Source organism: Bos indicus, chromosome 2 (genome assembly GCF_029378745.1).
Source record: "Bos indicus isolate NIAB-ARS_2022 breed Sahiwal x Tharparkar chromosome 2, NIAB-ARS_B.indTharparkar_mat_pri_1.0, whole genome shotgun sequence".
Classification (NCBI taxonomy): domain Eukaryota; kingdom Metazoa; phylum Chordata; class Mammalia; order Artiodactyla; family Bovidae; genus Bos; species Bos indicus.
The window spans coordinates 1,798,300-1,816,751 of record NC_091761.1 but is presented as its reverse complement, the minus strand read 5'-3'; the positions used below and the strand labels follow the sequence as shown (position 1 = coordinate 1,816,751).

The following is an 18,452-nucleotide window of genomic DNA, read 5'->3' as shown; positions in this document are numbered from 1 at the left end:
GGACCTCTGCCACAGTAGGCCTCTAGCGTCTCTTAAAAAAACTTGACATCTTATGTTGGCCTATTGTTGATTCAGTGGTTGTGGTGGGGCGAAAGAGTGCTTCCGAGTCAGAGGGCTCAGGCTCTGGAGGGGTGTGTACTTAGATCTTCCTAGCTTTGCTTTATACTTGTGTGTCCTTGAGGCTTATTTAGGTGGACAGCTTCCTTTTTCTCTTCAGTCCAAGCTTCAGGCTTTTGCTGAAGTGAATAGTAACAAAATGGTCATGGACTTTCTTATTAGGAATATTGAACTTTGAATATTCAGTATTGAATATTGAATAGTTTCTTAGAGGCTCTTTCCTCCTAATCTTTCTTTCAGGTCATGGACGTGTTGCTTGTGTTTTCACTTCCTCAGACGGTTTCTCAGTTTTCTACTCTGTTTATGAAATAGTTTGTCCTGTAGAGCTGTGCCTTTCTATAGAATGTTGGCTGTATGTATTGACCATTGGCATATTTTACCTTTATTTGCTTTTGTAGCTAATCAGATCAGGTTATTTTTCAGATCAGATTGCTAAGGACCATGCCGTCCTGAATCATGGTCTTCGTAAAGGCTCAGCAACCTTTTGTGCTCACTTCTTAGTAGTGGCGGACCTCTGCTTGCTCCCTCCTTGTCCCTTTAGCTCCTGCATGACTGTTGTTTCCTGGGGCGTTTTCTTAGATCCTCTCTCAGCTGTGTGCCGCTATCTGAAGGCATTGTTTTTTTCACTTTATTTTCCTACAGAACATTTTCAAATATACAGAATAATGGAGTGAACGATACAGTGAATCCGTAATATCCAGCACTGAGACTCAGCAGTCACCATTGTGCCACGCGAGCTTTATCTACCGTATAAGAGAGTGTGTGTGTTCCGAACCAGCTCAGAGTTACAGTCTTTTAGGCTTTTGTCCTTCAGTATGGCCCTTAACATAATGAAGACATTCCACTGCATGCCCAGGATAGTTATCATACTTAGAAGCTGTAATTCTCTCAGTTATTTGATAGCTCATATTTAAATTTGCCCAGTTGTCCTAAAAATTTAACAAAAAATTGGAAACAAGATCTATTCAAAATTTACATGTTGAATTTGTTAAAAAAGTTGAATTCATTATGTCTCGTCTGTTTTAATCCATAAGTTTACTTCACCTTTGTAAAACACTTTGAAAAACCTTTTATTGTGAAAATTTTCTAATACAAAAACACATAAGTACACAGCAGTATGATTTCTGCTTACCCACACCCTAACCCTCAGCAGTTACAACATACCTAAGTACACAATAGTATGGGATCCATCTGCCCATGCCCTGGCCTTAGCAGCTAATAGCTTCTAGGTGTTTTTTTTCCATCTGTATTCCCATCAGTTTCCCCTGTGTTATTTGAAGCCAATCTCAAGACATCATATTCATCAGTTTTACAGTATTATCTTTAAATGATGAATTTAAAATATGTATCACCACACCTAAAAAATAACATTAATTCTTGAATAGTATCAAATACTGCTGCTGCTGCTGCTAAGTTGTTTCAGTCGTGTCCGACTATGTGCGACCCATAGACGGAAGCCCACCAGGCTCCCCTGTCCCTGGGATTCTCCAGGCAAGAACACTGGAGTGGGTTGCCATTTCCTTCTCCAATGCATGAAAGTGAAAAGTGAAAGGGAAGTCGCTCAGTTGTGTCCAACTCTTAGCGACCCCATGGACTGCAGCCTACCAGGCTCCTCCATCCATGGGATTTTCCAGGCAAGAGTACTGGAGTGGGGTGCCATTGCCTTCTCTGGTATCAAATACTACAGTCAGTATTTATATTTCCAGTTGTTACATCTATGTCATAGATATTTTTTAATCGTACAGTGAAGAAGGGGGGGCCTTGCTGGTTCTTTTCAACCTATGAAAACTGGCTAGCCCCAGAGGTTCTGAATGTGATTTTCAAGTTTGAAGTCTTAGCACTTGTTCTCAAAATATGCAATTCTGTGACTGTTCTGATTGTCTGACATTTTTATAAAAAGCTGGTATCCTTTTGGTCAGATGTAAGTTCAGTGACTCCTGTGAGGGTCTCTTAATTCAGGCCCTTGGGACCTTGTTTAGCAGTGTTCTGTGAGTTACTATCTCAAGTATGTCGCTGCTGCATGGTTTTGAGAAATGGGAAGGAGTGGTTAGTTCTGGGAAGAGGAAGCTATCCAGACATACTTTGCCTTCACTCGCAGCCTTCCATTCTTGAGACCGCCTGCTCCTGCTTTTGTCTGCCAGGACTGTGTCAGTGCTGCTCTGGTGGTGTTCTCTTTGCCTGTGCTTTTCTCCTGAAGGCGGCACCTTTTCAAGAGGGCTGGACCTTCTCTGATGGGCTCTGTTGGCCCTGAGCATGGCAGCTGATGTTGGTGATGAATAAACACTCTGCCCTGATACAGTGCTTCTATCACTGTGACTGGTCATGAATGTGTCCACCAGGCACCAGTGTCTCATTTCCTTCTCTGATTAGGAGCTGTTATTGAGCCATCTTCTGGGAGTGTCAGTGCATGGTTAGAAGTTGGTGGCTTTTGTAGTTACCTTTTTGTCTTTATAATTAAATGTTTTGCTACCTTATTGTGGTATAATTTGTGTACAGTTAAGGACACATATTTAAAGCTTCAATGTGATGGATTTTTACATGTCTATACCTGTGAAACCATCACTTTCCTTTTCTGTCTCTCTTAAATACTAGTTAGATGAGCAGCTAGAGAGAGGGACTTAACTGCTCTTGTCTTTAAAGTTGCATTTCCAAATCCTGAAAGTCTGTTTATTCTATTCTCTTTTAGCCTAGAATTGGTATTTAATTTTGGTGTCTTCAAATTTTGGCAGTGTTTTTACTTACATCATATTTAGTAAATTTCAAAATACTGGGTTAGCCAAAAAGCTCCCCCCTGCCCATAAGGTAAGTTCTAGGAGCACTTAGTTGTTTTTAACTTCATTCACAACAGTTTTGTTAGATTGTATTGTGACAGCTATCATATCAGCATACATTTTGTAAGAATCTTATCAAAATTGGTGAATTTTTCTGTAGCCGTTTTATTATTGAAGATGATAGAAAAAAAGCAACATTTTTGGCATATCATGCTTCATTATTTCGAGAAAGGTAAAAACGCAACTGAAGTGCAAGAAAGACTTGTGCAGTATATGGAAAAGGTGCCGTGACTGATTGAATGTGTCAGAAGTGGTTTGTGAGATTTCAGGGTGATTTCTTGCTGGACAGGGCTCCACGGCCGGGTTTAACAGTTGAAATTGATAGCAGTCAAATTGAGACATTGAGAACAACGAACATTGTACTACTCAGGAGACAGCCAACATGTCTGAAGCAAGCATTGACAGTCCTTTGCACCAGCTTGGTTATGTTCATCTCTTTGGCATTTGGGTCCCACATCAGTTTGGATAAAAAACCTCTTGACTGTATTTCCACATGTGATTCTCTACTTAAACATAATGCAAACATTCTGTCTTTTGTTTTAAAAACAATTGTGATGGCGATAAAAAGTAGATACTGTACAATAATGTGGAACGGAAGAGACTGTGGGGCAAGTGAAATGAACCATCACCAACCCTATACCAAAGGCCTGTCTTCATCCAAAGAAGGTGATGTTGTGTGTATGGTGGGATTGGAAGGGAGTCCTCTGTTATGGACTCCTTTTGGAAAACCAAACAATTCCAACAAGTACTGCTCCCAGTTAGACCAACTGAAAGCAGCACTTGACAAAAAGTGTCCAGAATTAGGCAACAGAAAATGCATAATCTTCCATCAGGATAATGCAAGACCATGTTTCTCTGATGACCAGGCACAAATTGTTACAGCTTGACTGGGAAGTGCTGGTGCATCTGCTGTATTCACTAGACATTACACCTTTGGATTTCCATTTATTTTGGCCTTTACAAAATTCTCTTATTTGAAAAAATTTCAGTTTCCTGAAAGACTGTAAAAGGTACCTGGGACAGTTCTTTTTTTCTTTGCTATTTTTTATTTATTTTTTTAATTTAAATTTATTTAATTAGAGGCTAATTACTTTACAATATTGTATTGGTTTTGCCATACATCAACATGAATCCACCATGGGTGTACACTTGTTCCCCATTCTGAACCCCCCTCCCACCTCCCTCCCCATACCATCCCTCTGGGTCATCCCAGGGCACCAGCCCCAAGCTTCCTGTATCCTGCATTGAACCTGGACTGGCGATTCGTTTCTTATATATTATACATGTTTCAATGCCATTCTCCCAAATCATCCCCTCCTCCCTCTCCCACAGAGTCCAAAAGACTGTTCTATACGTCTGTGTTTCTTTTGCTGTCTCGCATACAGGGTTATTGTTATCATCTTTCTAATTCCATATATATGCGCTAGTATACTGTATTGGTGTTTTTCTTTCTGGCTTACTTCACTCTGTATAATAGGCTCCAGTTTCATCCACCTCATTAGAACTGATTCAAATGTATTCTTTTTAATGGCTGAGTAGTACTCCATTGTGTATATGTACCACAGCTTTGGGACAGTTCTTTGCTGAGAAAGATAAAAGGCTTTGGGAAAATGGAATTATGAAGTTGCCTGAAAAACAGCAGAAGGTAGTGGAACAAAACAGTGGCTATATTTTAGTGAATGAGAAATGGTTTCTCAGACTTTTTTGAAAGCACTTTTATTGAGATATAATTTGCAGATGAGCCATCCTTAAAAGTGCAGTTTGGTGTGTTTAGACACGTATACAGATTGTATACAGATGTGTAACACCACTGCAGTTGAGTGACTTTGTTCCCATGAAAGATGCCCTCTGATCCCTGGGTACCTCTAATTGGTTTTCTGTGTAGATTATGTTGGTCTTTCTTGGAGTATCATGTCATGTGTTACTGTGTCTGACTTCTTTTGTGTATTTTCTTTTTTTGAGATCTATCCCATGTAATTAATATGTGTACCAGCACTTCTACCTTTTTTATTGTTGAGTAGTATTTTGTTGTTTGGTTGTACCACAGTTTGCTGATGGGCTTCAGTTCAGTTCAGTCGCTCAGTCGTGTCCAACTCTTTGTGACCTATGGATTGCAGCACGCTAGGCTTCCCTGTCCATCACCAACCTTCGGAGCTTGCTCAGATTCATGACGGTGATGCCATCCAACCATCTAATCCTCTGGTATCCCCTTCTCCTCCAGCCTTCAATCTTTCCTAGCATCAGGGTCTTTTCCAGTGAGTCAGTTCTTCACATCAGGTGGCCAAAGTATTGGAGCTTCAGCTTCAGCATCAGTCCTTCCAGTGAATATTCAGGGCTGATCTCCTTTAGAATGGACTGGTTGGATTTCCTTGCAGTCTAAGGGACTCTCAAGAGGCTTCTCCAGCACCACACTTCAAAAGCATCAGTTCTTCGGCACTCAGCTTTATAGTCCATCTCTCACATCCATACATGACCACTGGAAAAACCATAGCTTTGCCTAGACGGACCTTTGATGGCAAAGTAATGTCTCTGCTTTTTAATATGCACCACACTTCAAAAGCATCAGTTCTTCGGCACTCAGCTTTATAGTCCATCTCTCACATCCATACATGACCACTGGAAAAACCATAGCTTTGCCTAGACGGACCTTTGATGGCAAAGTAATGTCTCTGCTTTTTAATATGCTGTCTAGGTTGGTCATAACTTTCCTTGCAAGGAGCAAGCGTCTTTTAATTTCATGGCTGCAGTCACCATCTGCAGTGATTTTGGAGCCCCAAAAAATGAAGTCTCTCACTTTTCTGTTTCCATTGTTTCCCTATCTATTTGCCATGAAGTGATGGGACCAGATGCCTTGATCTTAGTTTTCTGAATGTTGAGTTTTAAGCCAACTTTTTCACTCTCCTCTTTCACTTTCATCAGGAGGCTCTTTAGTTCTTCTTTGCTTTTGGCCATAAGGGTGGTGTCATCTGCATGTCTGAGCTATTTCTCCTGGTAATCTTGATTCCAGCTTGTGTTTCATCCAGTCCAGCATTTCTCATGATGGACTCTGCATATAAGTTAAATAAGCAGGGTACAGTATATAGCCTTGACATACTCCTTTCCTGATTTAGAACCATTCTGTTGTTCCATGTCCAGTTATAACTGTTGCTTCTTGACCTGCATACAGATTTCTTAGGAGGCAGTTTAGGTAATCTGGTATTCCCTTCTCTAAGAATTTTCCACAGTTTGTTGTGATCCACACAGTCAAAGGCTTTGGCATAGTCAATAAAGCAGAAGTAGATGTTTTCCTGGAATTCTCTTGCTTTTCTGATGATCCAGTGGATGTTGGCAATTTGATCTCTGGTTCCTTTGCCTTTTCTAAATCCACCTTGAACATCTGGAAGTTCACGGTTCACGTGCTGTTGAAGCCTGGCTTGGAGAATTTTGAGCATTACTTTGCTAGCATATGAGATGAGTGCAATTGTGCGGTAGTTTGGGCAGTCTTTGGGATTGGAATGAAAACTCACCTTTTCCAGTCCTGTGGCCACTGCTGAGTTTCCCAGATTTGCTGGCATACTGAGTACATCACTTACACAGCATCTTTTAGGATTGGAATTAGCTCAACTGGAATTCCATCACCTCTACTAGCTTTGTTGGGCTTAGTCTGTAGGAATAAATTTGCTGTGAATGTAAAAGCTCAGAGACCCTTCCTGGAGAAAAACTGTTCTCTCTTGGGATGGGGAGTTAGGAAGGGGAGCCAGGCGGCTTTCAGCTTACTAGATAGATTCTCAACCACTCTTCCAGATTGTGGTCCTTCATCACTTCCTGGAAACAGGTGCTGACAGTTTTTAGGTCTTGTGTGTGTGTGCGTGTGCACTTATCGCTCAGTTGTGTCTGATTCTTTGCAACCCCATGGACTGTAGCCCACCTGGCTCCTCAACCCATGGGGATTCTCCAGGCAAGAATACTGGAGTGGGTTGCCATGCCCTCCTAGGTCCTCTAGGTCTTGGGGAAGGGGCTTTTCTGTTGTCAGGCTGCTGCTTGACCCTCTGCACTGCTGGCTAAAAGTGTAGCCTTTTGAGTTTGCTAAGTCATTTTCCATTTCTGCTTCTTAAAGGTTCTAAGATTTTTAGGTTCCAAAATGTCTTTTCTTCCCTTCTTATCTTCGAGGCTTTATGTCTTTTTATTTATTAATCTGCTTTATTGTAATTTTGGGTGGGGACAAAAGCAAGTGTATGTGTTCAACTGCTGCCTTAGACCCAGGAGTCTTTACCATAACCCTACTGTTTGACAAGTTTTTCCTTTTATTTTTGCTGCCATTAACAACACTGGGGATGAGCATGCTTACCATTGAGACTTTGTTTAAATCTATGCTTATTTCTTTTTTCACTGAAAATTAATTCACCATTTTTAAAGGTTATATTCCATTTCTAGTTGCTGTGAAATATTGGCTATATTCCCTGTGTGTTTCCTTGTAGATTATTTTATACATAATAGTTTTTACCTCTGAAATCCCCTTCTGCTATGTTGTCCCCTCCTCCCTTTCCTCTCCAGTGAACCACTGGTTCTGTATCTGTGAGTCTGGTTTTATCAGTTATATTCGCTAGTTTGTGTTTTTTAAGATTCAACATATAAATGATATCATGCAGTTTTTCTTTCTGTCTTATTTCATTAAACATAATACCCTCCAAGTCCATCCGTGCTGTTGCAAACGACAAAATTTTTTCCTTTTTTTAATGGCTGAGTAATACTTCCTTGTGTGCCTGCATGTGTGTGTGTGTGTGTGTGTGTGTGTGTGTGTGTGATACATCTTCATCTGTTGATGGACACTTAGGTTGCTTTCATATCTTGACAGTTGTAAATAATTCTGCTATGAAAATTGGGATCCATGTATCTTTTCAAATGAGTGTTTTCATTTTCTTTGTCACAATACCCAGCAGTGAAATTGTTGGTTTATTTGGTGGTTCTGTTTTTAGTTTTTTAAGACACTTCCATACTGTTTTCCTAGTGGCTGCACCAGTTTTCATTCCTACCAACTGTGTACCAGGATTCCCTTTCCTCCACATCTTCACCAACATTTGTTATTTATGTTCTTAATTTATTAATAGCCATTCTCACAGGTGTGAGGCAGTACCTCATTGCGGTTTTGATTTGCATTTCCCTGGACAGAGGAGCCTCGCGGGCTACAGTCCGTGGGGTCTCAGAGTCTGACACAACTTAGCGATTGAACAACAATGACAGTTGTGGTTATAGGGCTTCTCAGGTGGCTCAATGGTAAACATTCTGCCTGCCAAGCGGGAGACATGGGTTCCATCCCTGAGTTGGGAAGATCCCCTGGAGAAGGGAATGGCAACCCACTCCAGTATACTTGCCTAGGAAATTCCATGGGCAGAGGAGCCTGGCAGGCTACAGTCTATGGGATCACAAAGAGTCGGACATGACTTAGCAACTAAACATCAGCAGTAACAACAAAGACTAGCTATGTTGAGCATCTTTTCATGTGCTTATTTCTTTAAACAAATTTCTAGAAATAGATGGTGAGCCTAAAAGAAATACATACTTTTAATGCCAAATTGTGCTCCAGGAATGGCATGCTAATACATATTCTGACAAGATGGGTGTTTCTTTCCTGTTCTATATGAAGATATACTCAGAATGTTCTCCCTTGCCTCCACCCCACCCCCCACACACATACTTGCACATCAAGTTTAAGAAATGAAGCCGGATTGTGGTGGCGGTGTCCAGCATGACTGTGGTCGGGACGGGAATACCGCCTTGTTCCTTGCGGCACACTTGCTCCCTCCCTGGGTCTGGTCATGTGTGGGTTTGAACTTAGGCTTTGGACTTTTTTGTTTCAGGTTACACTTCTGGCACTCCTTACAAAGTGTCCTGTTCCCCCACCAGCGGGGCAGTGCCACCGTATTCCTCCTCCCCCAACCCTTACCAGACTGCTGTGTACCCCGTGCGAAGTGCCTACCCCCAGCAGAGCCCGTATGCACAGGTAGGCCTGGGGTGCGCTGTGGGTGTCATGAGGGTCTCCTGGGCACTGTGTGTGGGGATGGGTCGGCCCCTTGGGGCTCTGACCCAGGTGTGTGCCCCTGTGGCATCTGTCTCTCTTCTTTCCCCAGCAAGGCACGTACTACACCCAGCCCCTGTATGCAGCACCCCCTCACGTCATCCACCACACCACGGTGGTGCAGCCCAACGGCATGCCGGCGACGGTGTACCCTGCTCCCCTCCCTCCGCCGAGAGGCAACGGGGTCACCATGGGCATGGTGGCGGGCACCACTATGGCCATGTCAGCGGGTGAGTCCTTGGCCCCGGGGTGCCTCCTCTGCGATGGCCTGAGGGCTGGGGGAAGGGAGAGTTCACTAGAACTCTGACCCTTGGCTTTGACTTTTCATTGCTAGAGTTGTGTGAAAGGACATCTGATCCTTTGGGAGGAATGGCATGTTATCTTTTTCTTTACTTCCTCTCCTTTCTTTTCCCTTCTCCTTCAGTTGATTTTGAGTGTGGGGTTTAGAACCATGAGCCAAGTACCTTTTCCATAGACATGACTGGCTAGCCCTCTCCAAATTTGATGAACTGAGTTACCTGGCTGTAGGGACAAGGAGTGGCCAGATCACTGTGGTGAGCATGTTAAAGCTTGAGCAGAAGCGGGGATATTCCATGATCTGGGGGGCTGACCCTCTTGTCCTTCCCTTTAGTGTGGGCTACCAGCGCAGGCCAGCTTGTCTTAATGGGGATGTTCTCATGAATTGCAGAAAGCCAGTCTTGGGTTCACAGAGCTAAGAGCTGCTTATAGAAATCCTTTGGCATGCACGTAGACACTTTCCCAAGGCTGCTTCTAGGTCAGGAAAATAAACCAGAGAGAGTAGAGATCCGTGGCTTGGACCGGCCTGTCTCCATGGAATCTTGGAGCATTTGAGGGCTTGGTTAAATGTCTAGGAGTGAGGTCACCTCCTGTGGAAATGTAAGTTATCTGTGCAGGGGGGCCAGGTTTACACAGTGACTGGATTGCCCATGGCTGTGACTTTTAAAGAAATGCATTATTTCCTCTTTGTTTTGTAGACTTTACTTCAGCATAAGGGAAACGTCAGAGAGGAAGGTGGTTCAGGATACCATGTGTTTTTCTGCTCAGTCTCTGATTTTATTTGGTTTTCCCACACTTACCCCAGAGGCAAAGGAGAGTCTGGCACAGATAGAAACTCAGTGTTTGAGGCACATGGAGGGAGGGGTTGGCAGGCCCTGGTGTGGGTGCACTCAGGGCGCAGGGGTCCAGGTGAGGCTGTGAGGTTTGAGGTGGTTCTTGGCTGTAAGTGGACACAGATGGCTGCTGAGTTTCCTGTATTTATAGGGAAAATAAGCTTAGCTTAAGGTACTCAGAAGCTTGCACAGTTGGGAACCTCCCTGCTTCCCTCCCTTCTTCCCAGTTAGTTATTACCATCTTAGCCATTTCCAAGTGTAGAGGTCGCTGGTGGTATCACACTGTTGTGTCACATCTCTGGAGCATTTCGTCTTGCAGAACTGAAGCTCTGGATAACAGATACCTCCCCCTCCCTCTGTTCCAGACCCTGGCAACCACCACGCTCCTTTCCGTACCATCCATTTGCCTCCACTAGGGACCTCATGTACGTGGACTCAGGCAGTGTTTGTCTTTTGTGACTGGTTTATTTCACTGAGCATAATGTCCTCAAGGTTCATCCATATTGTAGGATTTGACAAATTTCCTTCCTTTTTAAGACTAAATAACATTTTTGTTTTGTTTTTGTCATCTCACCTGCAGAAGTAATTCAGTACGTTTGTGTGAAGGGGAAGCACACAGGCTTCTACACACATGCCGTCACTGTGAGCCTGCTGTGTTTATACAGCCTTGGCTTGCATATAATCGGGTTCTGAGAGCACTGTGGGTCACGGCCACCCCTCTTCCTCTCTGCCTCTCTCCTTGCCACGAGGGTCAGGCAGGAGCTCTCTTTGTTGGAGGTACTGGGGCAAGGGGAGTGCTGCCCTCCACTGAGATGCTTGCTCTTCCCTCTAGGTACCCTGCTGACTGCCCACTCCCCAACTCCAGTTGCTCCCCACCCTGTCACTGTGCCCACGTATCGGGCCCCAGGAACGCCCACCTACAGCTATGTGCCCCCTCAGTGGTGATCACCCTGCAAACGTAAGTGACCAATGAAGCCCAGGCCTAGCTTTGTGACTAAAGTGTATTTTTTTAAAGTGGAGAATGGGAGATCTATGACAGTTTAAACAGTGACAAGGAAAATGATACCTGATGATTCGAAGGCGATGCCACATTTAACTTCTTGTCTTTGCTGGGACCCTACAAAGGAAGGAAGGAAGAGGAAGCCGTTTGAGTTCTTGCTGTGCACCCCTGCACTGTGCTCCTTACCTGGGCTCTGCTCTGGTCTCCTGCCTGCCTCCTGGAGGAAGGAGGATTCCAGTTGTAATTGGAAGTTCTCAGAAACCAGGCACAGTCGCCTCTTTTGCTGTTGCCCTTTCTTGTCTTAGTGGATTTCCTCCTCCTCCAGTTGAAATGGCTCCTTTTCAGAGCAGTGGTGCCAGAGGAGCTGTGTGTGTGACTGTGTGCCCCTCTTTCTCCCCACCCTCAGGTTTGTGGATGGAGCTGTGCAGTCACATCATGGAGGTTCCACAGCTGGTGCTGCAGGCCTTCTGCCTCCAACCAGGACTTTCTTCGTAATGCTCTCGACACTTAGCTAAACACTACTGCAGCCAGCCTAGCAGGTCCCAGCGCCCTCAGTCTCCAGTGGACTCTTTGGGTTCGTCTTACAGCAGATCCTGTTTGGTGGGCTGCCAGGCAACTTTTTAGCTAACTGTAATGATAAAAGGGAGTATTAATCTATTCTGAATCATATCTAGTTGAATGCATGTTAAAACACACACACACACACACACACACAAAAAGCTTGCTCAATCTACCTGCAGTGACTGATGCAGAACCATCATATGCAAAATCCAAAGGAATGGAAAAGTATTTTACAACTTGTATCACTAATGCACTGTTGTAATGTATGCAAAGTCTTAAAGTTGTAAGTGTTAAAGTGAATTTCTTCATAGAACATCTGAGATCTCTTCGATGATTCTTCAGCCTTTTGGGGTTGAGGTGGGTTGCCAGTTGGATATGTGGACTTTGACTTTCCAGCCATCTGTTCCTTTCACGCTGACCACAGTGAGAGAGAGTTGCAGGCAAGGGGAGAGTGTGGGGAGGCCCAGCACTGCTTGGGGTGCAGCCAGGTTAATGGCTTTCTTTCCATTTAGGCTTGTGGGGTCTGTGTGCTGTGGATGTTCTTAGGGATTGCCATGAAAGATTAGAGTAGGGTGCCAGTACAGTGAGGTGATATAACAGCAAAACAGTTTTCTCTAAACGCTGTCTAAATTTTTGTTACAAATCACTTACAGACGGATACGATGTTTTCTATATCTTTATTGGAAAAGTCCTATGTAAAGCTTAAATTATTTTCCTGGGATGGAAGAGAAACAGCCACACTTGAAGGAGGTATTGGCCTCTCCTTTATTTAGCTTAGGAAAAGTCATCCCTATTTTTTTTCCCCTGAGAAATGTTTTAGTCTCCTAAAAACATGTGTAGGAATTGCTGTTCTCCCTCCCACAAGGAAGGGCAACGATACCAGCTGTGTTACGAAGAAAGCTGTACATTTAAGAACTGTTAAACGGGAACAAAGCTTTGACACTGATGGTTTCTTGCAGAGAGGCAGGGCTGTGGCTGTCCTTAGGCCCCCCGCTTGATGGGGACTTGTCCTGAGGATGCTTGGAGGGGCTTGTGGAGATGGGAGTGGGAGGGTGAGGCAATGGCTGGCCTGTCGTCTGTGGCCCCTTCGACCATTTCTCCTGTGGCTGAAGAGACTTGGCACAAAGCAGTGGACAGCACAGGGCCAGGCAACATCGAAACGTGTCTGCCAGTCAGAGCATGTTTGCCTGTCATTACAGGAAGGAGTTTGTGTCTAAAATCTGAGTATTGTACATAAGAAGCCAAGAGGATTTTTTTTTTTTTTGCTTAAATGTCCCCAGCCTGTATCAATGGTTGTATGTGTCTGCCTGTCCTCAGATGGAGTCAGAGGGGCTGAGAGTGGTGAGGGTTTGTGGCCCTTCAGCCTGTTGGGGGTGGGGGTGCCCCTATTCTACCCTGTCATCGTTTCGAGTGCTGTGGGCCTTGGCTGGGGAGGGGACCCTAACTCTTCTTACAGCTCTGGCAGCTGATCAGGGCTCTGGCACTGGGATAGCATTCAGCCCTGGTTAGTGAGTGGGACAACTGACCGCTGAGCCTTTGGTAACCGTATTTTCTATAGTAAGTATTTGTCATAGTTTTCTTTTTCACATTTTATTTTATAAAAAGTTTAGGGATATTTTTGCATGGATCATTGTAAACAGAAGATTTATTTCTACTGTCTGTAACATAGTATGTTTACTGATAAGTACTTTAAATTGGAGAGCACTTAACCCACCTTTGTATGTATGTGTTTGTGTGTTTCTGTGTGTGTAGCAGTTATTTACCCCAGGCACACCATGTCCACTTCAACTCATTGTTGGTTATTCTATCTGTTTAGTGGGTGGTTGGTAATGTTCTGATGGTTCCGGGGCAGAACTGATCGGTAGCAGAGAAGTAGGTTTCCCCAGTTTAGTGTAGTAAGTGAGTTTTGTATAACTCTTTAAAAGTCCCAGTCTCTCTCTCTCTGTCTCTCTCTCTCACACACACACACACACACACACATACACAGACTGCCTCTAAGGGTTACAGTCATTTGAATTCAGGAGGAAGTTATGAGAAGTTATGAGGCTGTTTCTTCAGTATTGTCTGAGACACAACACACAGGGTGAGTGTTTTCATGAGCACTGAATTAAATGGTGTTTTTAAGAGAAAAAAAAGAGTGGGTTGTGTTTTCTCCCCATTTACATCAACTTATAAATACTTAGCCCCCTTTAATTTCTAAAAAATCTTACTTCCCTTTTGTGAGGTTGAGCTGGGAAGCTTCATCAAATACTGCTGCATTATGGAATACCTATGTGTGGAAGTCTTTTCAATTTTGAAACTATCAGGGCATCAGTTATCAAATATGAAAGGTAGAGCTTGTCTAGCAGGTGAGAATCTGGACATAATGAATAGTAACCAAACTATCATTTGTTGTAATTTTAGCAGCATTTAGTTCCATTAAAATTAAGGAATAGAGCTTCTGTAATAAAATGCATAATTTGATATCCTAAGCACAATAGTAGAATATTCAGAGAAATTTTGCATTTTTCGTATGTGACATTCTTAATTTGAGAGTCTTTTAGCTAAATTACAGTTATTTTAGAAATTGAGACAGGCAAGTAAAGGAATTAATTCTGTAAACAGATACCATCATGGGTATTTTTGAAAAATTCTGTTCTACAGCCCTCCTCTAAGGTTTAGGAGATATGTTTCTTTTGTTTGGATCTGGGCCAGGTGACTGAACATTTTCCGATGAGTGATGATCCTCCCATCAGCTTGCTATCTGTGAGGGGTGCAGCCAGCGTCAGGGTCAGGGCCACTCATGGTAACAAGCACAGAGGCGCTTCAGGATCTTTTATGTCTCTTGTGTTCAGTCTTCTCTGAACATTTTTGTTGGTTTGGTTACTAGGCCTCCCAGTTACATTACGTGACTCTGTTTCTTGAGTGCTATGCAAATGTGGTGTTTATAGGAGCCAAGGGCGGTCCTGAGCCTCGGGCTGGGAACCTGGTCAGTGTGTGCCCCCTCCCAGACCGGGCTCTCAGTGCCTCTCCCTCTGCTGGCATTGGCACTGCACACACAGGAAAAGGATCTGGGGGCTCGGGGTGTGCCGTCTGCAGTGCTGTCCTGTCACAGAGGGGCGAGAGCATAGCTGACACTGGACGCATCCATGTTGGGCCTGCTGTTTAAGAAGGAGACCCAGACTTCTTCACCTGAACTTGGTAGACATATGGAAACAGTATTACTCTGACCAGTTGGGCCGCCTTCTCCCTATCTGGCAGCTAACGGCTGGACGCCCCAGTTCTTGCCAGCCTGGGCATCTCCCAGACAGGATAGGACACCTGTCTGACATCCTCTGGCCATGCAAGGGCAGGCTTGAGGATGTGGGGCTTGAGGTGGGGGACAGCTTCTGGCTCTTCTTTTGGTGCTTTCTAAGGAGGGGGTGTGTCTTTAGAGCGGAGTGGTTGGCATAGGGGAAGGGCAGCCTGCGTGACTCCCTCTCTACCACATTTCAAATGTTGGCATGTTTTTTTCTCCTGAGCTGTTTAACACTCAGCCTGAGCTTTCTGAAAGGAGCCTGCAGATGACATGCTGCAGAGGAGGGTCTGATCTTTTCAGGTAGCAAGTTGCAGAGTTGATGTTTCAGAGGATTTGTCTTTCCCTACCCTATTGACTTGAAGAATAGAAAACCTCTGGTGTAATCTTATTTGAATCCCCAGGACCAACCTCCAGTCACTTGGGACAGAGACAGGAGAGCCTGGCACCTCTGCACAGGGAACCTGCAGTGAGCACTGGGAGGCTGTGCTTCCAGGATGCGTGTGTTGAGAGATGATGAGTGTCTTACTTGACCTCCTGAGCCCTGCTGGTCTCCTGTAGGTCCTCGTGCAGACCAGTGGTTAGCAGAAGGCCAGCTCTCCTGTGTTCCTGGGGGGTTGCTGTGATGATGGCCACTCAAGAGAGACCTAAGGGAGCCACTGTTACTGACTAGGAAACGGTTGTTTTTTTTTTGTTTGTTTGTTTTTAATGGTTTTTGAATACTGTTTTTTTAGACCATTCTCTTAGTACTTTTTAAAAACGTAAGTCAACATTGTCTTCCAGTGTTAAAGGCACTCCCCCGCCTTTGCATTGAACTAAGGTGTCAGTCGATACAAAGGAATGGAACATCCATCCTGAGCCAATTCCATAATGTGTAAATTCTTACTATTTTAATTTTTTATGCAATCTGATGAGTAGATGAGCTCAGATTTAAAATTCTTAAAAGCACGTTTATTGTAAATTGTTATGTATTAATACTGCAGTTTTCAATAAAGATTGACCTGTGTTGCATAGTGTGATTTTCATGCTTTTTCCCTATAGGTTTTGCCTCCAGGTGGCTTGGCCTGGATGGGAGGTGGTGTAGCATCTCTCACCTTAGAAAATCCAGGGGGTTCCGGCTCAGCCCCCGTGACCTCGGCAGTGTGTACAAGTGTGAAGCTGCGGGTTGTGGGGAAGGGGAGGGAAGCCACCCTCTCCTGGGCCCGTGGCCTCAGTCCTCCTGTCAAGAAGACACACCCTTCCCCATTTCACCGAAGGGGAAGCTCAGATCCAAAAAGATTACGGACTGCCTGTCCCCCAAACTCACATCGCTGATAAGTTCAGCTCAACAGAGACTCTAGAAGCAGCTGGGGACAGAGGTGCTGAGACAGCTCCTAGTTTTCCTGAGCCTCTGAACACTGAGCTGCTCTCCACCAAAGCTTTGGTGGCCTGGCTTATTCCTTTAGTCTAAAGAAAGGCTTGAGGTGGAAAGGTAACGGGAGGGGAGGAGAAAATGGATAGACACCAACAGAAAACAAGGGCTGGCAGCCAGGTTATTTTTCACAGGTTTCTTTATGAAATTAAATGTGGTTTCTGCTTGGAGAAGGTGTAGTGCAAGAGTGACTGTACATGCTGCTGAATTCCCGTGGGCCACAGGGGCGTCTCTGTGCTCTGCCCCATGCCAGGCCCTGGCCACCCTCTTCGGTGCCCCTCCTCCATGGGATGTGGGCTTCCTTCCAACCTACATGCCCACCAGCTTCTGGGTGGGTCAGTCCTGGGTGCTGGGCCACAGAATACAGTCCTTATGGCTTCTCACACTCACTTAGGGTAAGGCAATCTTTCTGTGTCACTAACAGTTCTCTATTGTTGGAATTTAACAACAAAATCCAAACTGGAACCAGGTAATGGAATCATCCCACAGCTGCAGGTGGACTGGTTACAAATCCTGACAGAAGTTTTCAGTTGACTATGGTTCTGTTTTCTTTCCACTATAAACAAAACACATCACAAGTAAAGAGAGGGTGTCCAGCAGCCAGGAGTGTCTACAGAGGGACTGGGAGGAAGTAACAGGTGGGCTCCGGATGTTTTTGTGCCCAGAATTCCTGGTTCCTGCCCACCAGGGATGCAGGTTGCCTGGCCCACCAGCTGGGGGCCTATGAAGGGGGCAGGAGGGCAGAGAGGTACACAGCCTGGCTCTGCAGGTGACTGAAGGCAGAGGCGGTCTCCTGCCCAGAGAAAACAGGAGCAGGAGGGATGATTAGATGTGCAAAGAAGAGGGTCCAAAGCAGCCATCCTCACACGCGCTGGCCTGTTGGGTGGTTCTGAGCTGTGGCTCCCGGGAGCCCTGCACAGGCCTGGAGGGTGTGGGAGGTTCACGTGCCGGGGGCCTGCCTCTCCAGCCAACTTCTTCAGCACCCCAGTACTGGGGAGGAAACTGAGAATGCGGGCACTGAGTGGACCCCATACTCAGCCCTGCTAACTTGCAGTTTGCAGAACAGAGGGCCGGATGCGGTGAGCCTCAGGTAGGAAGAGCTGGAGGCCCACCAGCAAGGCAGGTCCAGATGGTGCCACTGGTGGGGCACGGGCTCACTTGCGGAAGGGTGCCAGCCGGCTGATGCTGTGCCAGAAGGTGGATGGCTTTCGCTTGGGCTCGGCCAGCACCAGGACCTGTTGCTGAGGCAGGCTGGTGGGGAGGGCTGGATGCTTCTGGCGTGCCAGGTAGTAAGGTCGGCCAAGGGCTGGCAGGGGAAGAGTCGGGGTCAGAGATGCCTCAGGAGTTAGGCAGTACGGGGCAGAGCCTGTAGGGGTAGACTGGGCCATCCCCAGGCTGCTTCAGACATCCCCCTTTGCTTCCCCTGGGGTTGTCCATATCCAAGGGCCTGGGCTGCCCTCCGTGGCCTGCAAGGGGTGTAACCAGGGGGGACTGGAAGGTGTGGGGCGTGGAGTTGCTCTCATGGTGATGTCTGTAGGAATGGGCTGTCAGCATCTTGGCTAGGCTGGCTGCCAAGCAGCAGTCCTGCCTGGGAAAGAGCACTGGCACTGACGCTGCTCGGGGGGGTCTGAGGGGGTGGAGGGTAGGAGCATCCACCAGGTGCCCTCAGTGCAGGCTTCCTCCTCAGTGGGCCCTCACAACCCACCTGTAAAGGGCAGTGGGCACCTCTGAAGACCCGGGTGCTGGCCATCACCCGCTTACCTTTGGGCTTCCCCATGGCCTGCTGCTTGCTGGCGTTCAGCATGGCCTGCTTCCTCTGCAGCTGGGTAATGGAGAAGCCTGGGAGGGGGCCACAAATGAGACACCCACTTCCCGGTGAGAACGCAACTGCCTTCCCATCTCCCCTGCCCACGGTCCTCTCGTTCTGGCACCAGCACAATTTGTGTGTGCCTGAGGGCCCAGCAGGCCGCAGGGTCTCACCCACCTGCCCCACCAGCCAGCTCTGTCCACCCAGGCAGAGGAGATGCTCTGAGGAGCTTCTCTGGGGGCCTCCCTTGCCCTCCCCCATGACTC

General features: G+C 45.8%; 2 protein-coding genes across 5 annotated transcripts in view; one reads left to right on the top strand and one right to left on the bottom strand.

Moving 5' to 3' along the window:
• Window positions 1-15,979, top strand: part of FAM168B (family with sequence similarity 168 member B) — a 40,714-nt gene extending 24,735 nt beyond the window's left edge. For both annotated transcript variants that reach the window (XM_019968806.2, XM_070801551.1), the window contains 4 exons: window positions 8,786-8,928; window positions 9,056-9,233; window positions 10,966-11,091; window positions 11,540-15,979. In XM_019968806.2, the coding sequence (XP_019824365.2) occupies window positions 8,786-8,928; window positions 9,056-9,233; window positions 10,966-11,078 (434 nt within the window). In that variant the 3' untranslated portion in view covers window positions 11,079-11,091; window positions 11,540-15,979. The remainder of the gene's footprint in view (window positions 1-8,785; window positions 8,929-9,055; window positions 9,234-10,965; window positions 11,092-11,539) is intronic.
• Window positions 15,980-16,500: 521 nt separating this feature from the next.
• ARHGEF4 (Rho guanine nucleotide exchange factor 4) overlaps window positions 16,501-18,452 on the bottom strand; it is a 111,824-nt gene continuing 109,872 nt past the window's right edge. For all 3 annotated transcript variants that reach the window (XM_070801507.1, XM_019968776.2, XM_019968784.2), the window contains 2 exons: window positions 18,141-18,218; window positions 16,501-17,685 (listed from right to left, as the gene is read on the bottom strand). In XM_070801507.1, coding sequence (XP_070657608.1) covers window positions 17,534-17,685; window positions 18,141-18,218 — 230 coding nt within the window. In that variant the 3' untranslated portion in view covers window positions 16,501-17,533. The remainder of the gene's footprint in view (window positions 17,686-18,140; window positions 18,219-18,452) is intronic.